Raw genomic sequence first — 10,234 nt, 5'->3', positions numbered from 1 at the left:
GGGTAGAAAAGGAGCTTCCCTGAATTGCTCAGTCATTCACAAGCAAAGATGGGGCGAGGTTGACCTCTTTCTGTACAAGTGCGTGAGAAAATAGTCCAACAGTTTAAGGACAATGTTCCTCAACGTACAATTGCAAGGAATTTAGGGATTTCATCATCTACGGTCCATAATATCATCAAAGGGTTCAGAGAATCTGGAGAAATCACTGCATGTAAGCGGCAAGGCCGAAAACCAACATTGAATGCCCGTGACCTTCGATCCTGGCACTGCATCCATGTGTAAAGGATATCACCACATGGACTCAGGAACACTTCAGAAAACCAATGTCAGTAAATACAGTTCGGCGCTACATCCGGAAGTGCAACTTGAAACTCTACTATGCAACGCAGAAACCCAGAAACGCTGCCGGCTTCTCTGGGCCCGAGCTCATCTAAGATGGACTGACGCAAAGTGGAAAAGTGTTCCGTGGTCTGACGAGTCCACATTTCAAATTGTTTTTAGAAATTGTTGACATCGTGTCCTGCAAGCCAAAGAGGATAAGAACCATCAGGACTGTTATGGATGCAAAGTTCAAAAGCCAGCATCTGTGATGGTAGGGGGCTGTGTTAGTGCCAATGACATGGGTAACTTACACATCTGTGAAGGTACATGCAGATTTTGGAGAAACATATGCTGCCATCCAAGCAACGTCTTTTTCATGGACGCCCCTGCCTATTTCAGCAAGACAATGCCAAACCACATTCTGCACGTGTTACAACAGCGTGGCTTTGTAGTAAAAGAGTGCGGGTACTTGACTGGCCTGCCTGCAGTCCAGACCTGTCTGCCATTGAAAATGTGTGGCGCATTATGAAACGTAAAATACAACAACGGAGACCCCGGACTGTTGAACAGCTGAAGCTGTACATTGACCAAGAATGGGAAAGAATTCCACCGACAAAGCTTCAACAATTTGTGTCCTCAGTTCCCAAACGTTTATTGAATGTTGTTAAAAGAAAAGGTGATGTAACACAGTGGTAAACATGATCCTGTCTCAGCTTTTTTGGAATGTGTTGGAGCCATACAATTCTAAGTTAATGATTATTTGCTAAAACAATAAAGTTTATCAGTTTGAACATTAAATACCTTGTCTTTGTAGTGTATTCAATTAAATATAGGCTGAACATTATTTGCAAATCATTGTATTCTGTTTTTATTTGTTTAACACAACGTCCCAACTTCATTGGAATTGGGGTTGTATTTTGTGCAAATTTGAACTGAACTTAGTTCATTTATGCATGATGAATGGAAGTGAGAACGCGCTCATTCTGGCGACAAACAGCAGTTTTCGAATAAAAATAGATTTTCATTCAAGAGTGCCATGTTTCGCTGGGGACTTCCAGGTCAAAACCGTCTGAACACAACTCGAAACGAGCCTTCGTAATTATGTTGGCGGATAAACGCTGTATTTGATTCAGTGTGAATCAATTACAGTGTCTGATTCAGTCTTATCTGATTCAGTGTGGCCAGGGCTGCCATTCATGGGAGGCACGTCGCAGCTGCGTGAGAACGCGAGGTGCGTTCAGGGACACTGCGTAAAGGTGGACTGTGTGTGTTCTTTGGTGGTTCTTTTGTAATACAGTCCATAATTGTAAAAAGTGAGTTCCCAAATCGGTCCCGAGATATTTTGTCAGAAACGGCAAAACTTCTTGTCGTGACACAATACACAACCAACGATTTGGCCTGACGATAACCCTACGACACCAAAACGAACAGTCTAGCATGTTTGAGTTTTTGGGATATCTTCTGTGTCGTGTGACATATTGACGACAACTCTCTGAACCTTGGCGTTGACGAATGCCTGGATCAGACGACAAGACAAATTTGGTCTTTCCCGATTGCACTATTTGAGAGTTCTGGCATAAAATCTTGCCGTATCTCGGTCAGACGGTGGCAACACTACATGAAATGTATTGCGATACCGCTGCATTCCGTCTTTTACGATCACTCGGCTTTATCTTGTCAAATCAAACACTGTCAGAGAGGCGGTCCTCTCCCGAGCACCAGTGACGCCCCCACCTGCACACACTGACAGCCAAGCACCCCAGAAGGTGAAACGTCATATTGCACGTGAAGTTTGAATGCAGTGACAATATACGCCACATGTATTTGATTTATTTTTTTTGTCAAAAAAAATTTAATAAATAGAAATGTACAGCCATTACCCGATAACTAGCAAACCTTTATTGCTCAGTGACTGTTTTTTTTTTTTGTCAATGTCTTGATGTCTCCAAAGTGTTCTCTGTCAATCGACTGTCTGTTGTCGTACAAGAGCGGCTCGAACTCCCGGAGACAAATTCCTTGTGTGTTTTTTCAGAATCAGAATCATCTTTATTTACCAAGTATGTCCAAAACACACAAGGAATTTGTCTCTGGTAGTTGGAGCCGCTCTAGTACAACAGACAGTCAATTTGCAAAACACTTTGGAGACCTAAAGACATTGACAAACAACAATTGTGCAAAAAGATGCAGAGTCCTCAAGCACTTAGAGCAGTTCGAATGACTAATATTGCAATAGTCCGGTGCAATGACCATTGTGCAAAGGGCGCCGAGACTTCAAGGAGTGTATGCGGTTTAAAGTGACGAGTAGTGCGATCATCTGGGACAATGTCGGTTGTGCAAATGTTACAGATACTCCTCAATCAGTGTGCAAATGGAGCAGATGCTACTCTGGCATGAGTGGCCAGTGTATGCAAGTAGTGCAGCGTGGCGAGACAACTACAGTGAGTGCACGAGTAATACATAATTGGCCCCACAGAAATGTGACAACGAACTCAAGTCAAAAAATTTCCATCTTATTGTAATGGAATTATAGGTTAGGTGTTTAAGAAGTTGATCGCAAGAGGGAAGAAGCTGTTGGAATGTCTACTAGTTCTAGTTTGCATTGATCGGTAGCGCCTACCTGAGGGAAGGAGCTGGAAGAGCTGGTGACCGGGGTGCGGAGGGTCCGAGAGGATTTTGCACGCCCTTGTCTCATCCACCCCCGGGGCCTTGCCACCGAGGAGCTTTTTAACCCCCTCGGTGACCTCAACCCCAGAGATAGGATAGCCCGCCTCAGAGAACCCAGACTCTGCTCCATCATGGGAAGGCGTGTCGGTGGAATTGAGGAGGTCTTCGAAGTATTCTCTCCAACGGCTCACAACGTCCCGAGTTGAGGTCAGCAGCGTTACCATCCCCACGATACACAGTGTTGATGGTGCACTGCTTCCCCCTCCTGAGGCGCCGGATGGTGGACCAGAATTTCCTCGAAGCCGTCCGGACTCCTCCCATGCCCGAGTTTTTGCTTCACCGACCACCAAAGCTGCATTCCACTTGGCCAGCCAGTACCCATCAGCTGCCTCAGGAGTCCCATCGGCCAAAAAAGCCTGATACTCCTTCTTCAGCTTGACGGGATCCCCCGGGTTCGGGGATTGGCGCCACGATAGGCACCTGCACCGACCACAGCTCCGGTCGGCCGCCTCAGCAATGGAGGCGCGGAACATGGTCCACTCAGACTCGATGAACCCCGCTTCACCCGGAACATGAGCAAAGTTCTGTCGGAGGTGGGAAAACTCCTTCTGACAGGGGATTCAGCCAGACGTTCCCAGCTGACCCTCACAATACGTTTGGGCCTGCCACGTCGGACCGGCATCTTCCCCCACCATCAGAGCCAACTCACCACCAGGTGGTGATCGGTTGACAGCTCCGCCCCTCTCTTCACCCGAATGTCCAAGACATGCGGCCGCAAGTCCGATGACACGACCACAAAGTCGATCATCGAACTGCGACCTAGGGTGTCCTGGTGCCAAGTGCACGTGTGGACACCCTTATGCTTGAACATGGTGTTCGTTATGGACAAGCCGTGATGAGCACAGAAGTCCAATAACAGAACACCGCTTGGGTCCTGATCGGAGGGGCCGTTCCACCCAATCACGCCCTTGCAGGTCTCACTGTCATTGCCCATGTGAGCATTGAAGTCCCCCAGTAGAAGGCTAGAGTCCTCAGTGGGAGCGCTCTCCAGCACCCCCTCCAAGGACTCCAAAAAGGGTGGGTACTCTGAACTGCTGTTTGGTGCATAGGCACAAACAACAGCCAGGACCCGTTCCCCCACCCGAAGTCAAAGGGAGCCTACCCTTTAGTCCACCGGGGTGAACCCCAACGTACAGGCGCCGTAAGTATACCCGCACCAGCTCGGTGCCTCTCACCGTGGGCAACTCCAGAGTGGAAGAGTGTCCAACCCCTCTCGAGAGGACGGGTACCAGAGCCCAAGCTGTGCATGGAGGCGAGTCCAACTATATCCAGTCTGAACTTCTCGACCTCACACACCAGCTCGGGCTCCTTCCCTGCCAGAGAGGTGACATTCCACGTCCCTCGAGCCAGCTTCTGTAGCCGGGGATCGGATCGCCAAGGTCCCCGCCTTTGGCCACCGCCCCGCTCGGACTGCACCAGACCCCTATGGCCCCTCCCACAGGTGGTGAGCCCATGGAAATGGGGACCCCCGTTACCCTTTCGGGCTGTGCCCGGCCGGGCACCACCAGGTGCTCGGCTTCGAGCCCCACCTCCAGGCCTGGCTCCAGAGGGGTGCCCCGGTGACCCGCGTCCGGGCAAGGGAAACCTGAGTCCATTTTTTGTCTTCGTTATAAGGGGTCTCTAAAGACTATTTTCCATTCATATCTAAAGACCATATTAATGGAAAATTGGAAATGTCAAGAAGACTCAGTGAAATAACACAATTACAAATGAGTCTGAAGGCATTGTAAAACAATCACCATAATTTATTTACAATATATTAAACTGTTATGCAAAATTTATAACAAAAGGTCAATTTGTTCAATAATGAAAATAAACTATTTTCAAAGCTAGCATGAATCATACGCATGCACTGTATACATAAATAGTGTGTGCATTTCGGAGAGTGGTGTGCTCGTTGTTGATGCAGAGCCAATCACATGAAAGCACATGTTGCCTGCGTAGCGAATAAGAAGGAAGGACATCAGCTCATGAAAGAATTTCGACTACAATCTCAACTTACTTTTCTGGGTTGTCGTTTGCCATTTGATGTTCATGTGGACTACGTTGCTGCACACATTTCTGCCGTATGACCGATACATCAATGGAACTGATTATGTTTTGTGTGTTGCTTGCCGTTTCGAAAGACAAGCAAAACTTGGAAACAACTTGACAGACAAGCCTCAAAAACACTGAACAGAGTATTAAAATACATTTATATATTAAAGACATGGAACAATAGCATTGGTAAGGCTCAACATTGTTTCCTATTGTCTACAAATTCTATGACAACATCGCACCAAATGAATTCATTGGAACCGCCCCGATTAAATACTGTATTTGGAAATACATTTTAGGTCAATTTTTGTTATATATGATTCTGAAACTTTTTCTACTGAACAATTGATAACTTGACCTAAGAAACGATTAGTCATCATGCACCATTATTTAATTAATGTCACCCAAACAAACACCAAAGTTGTACATTGTGCAATTTAACGGCACCAAATAACTTTTTATTTTTTTAAAAAATTTTTTTTAAATAATTGAGAACCCAATAATCATTGACAATGATAATTATTAGTGTCTGGGTCGAATATTTCAATCTGTGGTTTTGACGTCTGATTTGCGCACCATGTTCAAATGTTCTTGGGTGACACATTGACTCACTAATTGATCTTGATGGGTCATTTGGCAACTTCCATGGTCATCAGCATAAATATGAAAGGTTTGAATGTAAAGTATGGCTATCAAGCACTTTCGACTCTTCATTTATTATGAATATGTCTGCATGCATGAATATGTGTCTCTTTTGCTTACCTCAAGTCAACCAGTGTAGGCACAACCTATTTATAGGACATACTGTACATACAGTGGGTACAGAAAGTATTCAGACCCCATTAAATCATTCACTCTTTGTTATATTGCAGCCATTTGCTAAAATCATTTAGCTTCTTTTTTTTTTTTTTTTTTACAAATTAATGTACAGACAGCACCCCATATTGACAAAAAAAAAAAAACGGAATTGTTGAAATTTTTGCAGATTTATTTAAAAAAAAAAAAAACTGAAATATCACACAGCCATAAGTATTCAGACCCTTTGCTCAGTATTTAGTAGAAGCAGCCTTTTGAGCTAATACAGCCATGATTCTTTTGGGGAATGATGTTTTTCACACCTGGGGATCCTCTGCCAGTCCTCGTTGCAGATCCTCTCCAGTTCAGTCAGGTTAGATGGTGAATGTTGGTGGACAGCCATTTTCAGGTCTCTCCAGAGAGCCTCAATTGGGTTTAAGTCAGGGCTCTGGCTGGCCAATCAAGAACAGTCACGGAGTTGTTCTGAGGCCACTCCTTCGTTATTTTAGCTGTGTGCTTAGGGTCATTGTCTTGTTGGAAGGTGAACCTTCGGCCTAGTCTGAGCACTCTGGAGAAGGTTTTCGTCCAAGATATCCCTGTACTTGGCCGCATTCATCTTTCCTTTAATTGCAAACAGTCGTCCTGTCCCTACAGCTGATAAACACCCCCACAGCATGATGGTGGCACCACCATGCTTCACTGTTGGGACTGTATTGGACAGGTGATGAGCAGTGCCTGGTTTTCTCCACACATACCGCTTACAATTAAGGCTAAGAAGTTCTATCTTGGTCTCATCATACCAAAGAATCTTATTTCTCACCATCTTGGAGTCCTTCAGGTGTTTTTTTTTTTGTTTTGTTTGTTTTTTCTCAAGCAAACTTTCATGTGTCTTGCACTGAGAAGAGGCTTCCGTCGGGCCACTCTGCCATAAAGCCCCGAATGGTGGAGGGCTGCAGTGATGGTTGACTTTCTAGAACTTTCTCCTGACTGCATCTCTGGAGCTCAGCCACAGTGATCTTTGGGTTCTTTCTTTACCTCTCTCACCAAGGCTCTTCTCCCCCGATTGTTCAGTTTGGCCGGACGGCCAGCTCTAGGAAGGGTTCTGGTCGACCCAAACGTCTTCCACTTAAGGATTATGGAGGCCACTGTGCTCTTAGGAACCTTAAGTGCAGCAGAAATTTTTTTGTAACCTTGGCCAGATCTGTGCCTTGCCACAATTCTGTCTGAGCTCTTCAGGCAGTTCCTTTGACCTCATGATTATCATTTGCTCTGACATGCACTGTGAGCTGTAAGGTCTTATATAGACAGGTGTGTGGCTTTCCTAATCAAGTCCAATCAGTATAATCAAACACAGCTGGACTCCAATGAAGGTGGAGAACCATCTCAAGGATGATCAGAAGAAATGGACAGCACCTGAGTTCAATATGAGTGTCACACCAATTTTAATAAATCTGCAGAAATTTCAATAATTCAGTTTTTTTGTGTGTCAATATGGGGTGCTGTGTGTACATTAATGAGGGGGAAAAAAAGAAAAATAATTTTAGCGAATGGCTGCAATATAACAAAGAGGGAAACATTTCAGGGGGTCTGAATACTTTCCGTACCCACTGTACTCCATGCTCGCAGTATTGCCAACATTATTAGCACATGTCATAAGACAGGCACCAGAGTCATAAGAAAATGTAATTTTGGTATTACAAGTACATGCTGGCGCTCTTTAACAGCTCTGACATTTTATCAAATGCCCTTGCCCTGAAGCAAATGTCAAAATGGCTTCCGTGGATAAGTCATACTCTTTCAAAGAATTGCCAAGTCAAAAATCGAAGAAACATTAACCTTTGTATATGTATGTGTCTACTTGTACTGTACATGTATGACATAAGGTGTACTTGGCATTGACGCTGAGAGGCAGGGACAGGGAATTGGAGAAGATGGTGGCCATCATCGTTAGACTAAGTTCAGAATCGAGTTGTAATCCTCATGTTGGATTTTGGCCTTTCAGCATGGGAAATTCCCTTTGGTAAGGAAAAACCACATCTAAATGAAATGAGTGATAACGCTAGCAAGGGTCTTCTTCTGCTCAAAAGAAATTCTGACAAGTACTTGAAATAACCCTGTGAACAAAGCCTGTCGGATATTATTATCATGCATGTCTGCTTTTCCAAAAATGAATTCGATCCTGGCTTCCTTTGAGAGTTCATGATTCAATTCCTTTCACGAGTAAAAATTGGGTCATTAGCCAGCAAAAGGCATAGAGAGTGGGAAGAAGAGAGCGTCTTCAGTGTGCCAGGTGTAGAAAGAGCCCACTTGAATCAAATGGCACTTGTCTCGGGAAAGACTGAAGAAGAAAAAGGAATAACGAGTCTTTCTTGGGTTCAGTATCAATCGGCAACAACAGAACTGTGGATATGAAACAAAAGCTTTTTGGCAATACGCGGTGCTATGGCATAACATATTTCAACTGAGCAATATGCAAAGAAAATACAATACAAAGAGATTAAGAAATGATATATACTATCATGGAAATCTTTTAACTCTTTGGCTCAGTTACATCCAAGATAGGAGTTTAATGGCAATCACTGACAGTGAGCTTAGCCTGACGACAAAGAAAGACCATTTAGTTTCTAAACGAGGCAAATCTTGAGAGGATACACCGCAAAGTTTTGACAGAATCAACGTATTAAAAAGGTTTCCTAAGTTTGTCGATGTTGTTGTGTTTCTGTCCAACAACCACAAATGAGGTCAACTTTGCATGCAAGACAATAAATGGCTAAAGCTGTATTTCAGAAAGTGAGGCTAAACACAGCATAAACTAAGATCCCGGCTCTAAAGGTTTGTCATCACCAACATCTTTCAGTTGATTGCTATATCTGTATAGAGAAGAGTACAACTATCCCTGGGCGCCGTCTTCTTTCTCGTCTTCCTCCTCCTCGTCAGATCTGGAGCAGTAGCGTCTTCTGCCGGGGGGGCTGGAGGAGGTGAGAATGATAGAAGTTGTTCATGAATGCAATAAGACAAGAAGTATATAGTGTTTAAAAGACATTACTGTCCGAGGATTCTTAGTTTCCAAATTCAGTGTGTATCAATGAGGCTAGAGAAAATGGAGCTCTGTGCCTCGGCCCTTTCAGATACAGTTTCCCCCCCTAAACGTGATGAAACAGGCCCCCTTTTCACACTGGCCAATAAAAGCAGAGCATTGCCGTAAGCAGAAATTTCACACCAGTGACTCATTTCCCACACCCCTTTGTGTTGAAAGCAATCATGGCTATCCCAGACAGCAGAGTCAACATGTGCCTAATTATCTGAATTTGTGAAAGATAAGGGCTCTACTGTTACATATCTGATGAGCCTATGAGTCTGAGAGGCAGTGTGAAAAGGAAAGCACTGATTGCATATTGACAGCCACACTGAAGAAACTCAACCCTCTACCATATTATAAAGCTCTTGGGCCTCGGGTTACAAATAGGCACACCAAACACACACAAACCATGCAGTGCAGTATTAAACCTGGAATGTCTAATAATGGTAATGATAGAACGACTATCCAGTCAAACTATGAATAATGGATTTTTATATAGAAACGGGGGGTTATTTTTTGTCAGTTGTGCATTCAAATTCATTTGGAAGATGGTATAACTATGTGGGGTACTTGTGTCCCAGGATGTCTGAGAGAGTGAAAACAGCTGTCTTTCACTTTTCTGCTGAGATATCAAATGGCTTGAAGTCATTAAACGCTGAGCCAAAATGGATAAGAACTTGTACTCAAGACAAATATTCAAACCACATTGCCAAAAAAAAGCGGTCAATTTGTAAAAGAAACTGCAAACATGCTATGTGAGTCCCCGTCAAACGAGATGCACAAAAAGCAATGCGCTGCTTCATAAGTGCAGAGGTTCGGATCACACCATGCTGAAAAGGATTTCATTTCGATACACTGATGTCATGCGAGCACCTACTGCCTGCTTCAATCACTATCCGGCCGATACAAGTACTTCATCATCAAGCTGTCCACCTTCTTCCTCCTCTTCTTGTCATTGTTTTTGTTGAGGGGTTGCCACTCACTTTGAGGTCCATCTTCTTGTTCCTCTTCTGGGTTGACACCTTTCCGAGATGGGGCTCTCTTCACACTGCTCGAGCTGCGGTAGGAAATGGTGGAGGCACCAGAATTTGAGTCAGAATCAGAGTCTGATTCAGAATCCGATGATGATGATGATGATTTTCCCTTCTTTCTGGACTTCTTCTTGGACTTCTTGGACCTCTTCGTAGAGCTGCTCCTGTGGCGATGATTGTCACTTGAACTTTCAGATTCTGAACTATGGCTTCGCTTCTTCTTCTTGCCTTTCCCCTTGCTCTTGCT

General features: G+C 44.3%; 1 protein-coding gene across 7 annotated transcripts in view; it reads right to left on the bottom strand.

Moving 5' to 3' along the window:
* Positions 1-4,758: 4,758 nt before the first annotated feature.
* Positions 4,759-10,234, bottom strand: part of myo18ab (myosin XVIIIA b) — a 144,760-nt gene continuing 139,284 nt past the window's right edge. For all 7 annotated transcript variants that reach the window (XM_061681855.1, XM_061681854.1, XM_061681858.1 and 4 more), the window contains one exon: positions 4,759-8,846. In XM_061681855.1, the coding sequence (XP_061537839.1) occupies positions 8,768-8,846 (79 nt within the window). In that variant the 3' untranslated portion in view covers positions 4,759-8,767. The remainder of the gene's footprint in view (positions 8,847-10,234) is intronic.

This window comes from Phycodurus eques, chromosome 7, assembly GCF_024500275.1.
Source record: "Phycodurus eques isolate BA_2022a chromosome 7, UOR_Pequ_1.1, whole genome shotgun sequence".
Lineage (NCBI taxonomy): Eukaryota > Metazoa > Chordata > Actinopteri > Syngnathiformes > Syngnathidae > Phycodurus > Phycodurus eques.
The sequence above is the reverse complement of the archived record's forward strand: the minus strand, read 5'-3'. Positions and strand labels throughout refer to the sequence as shown.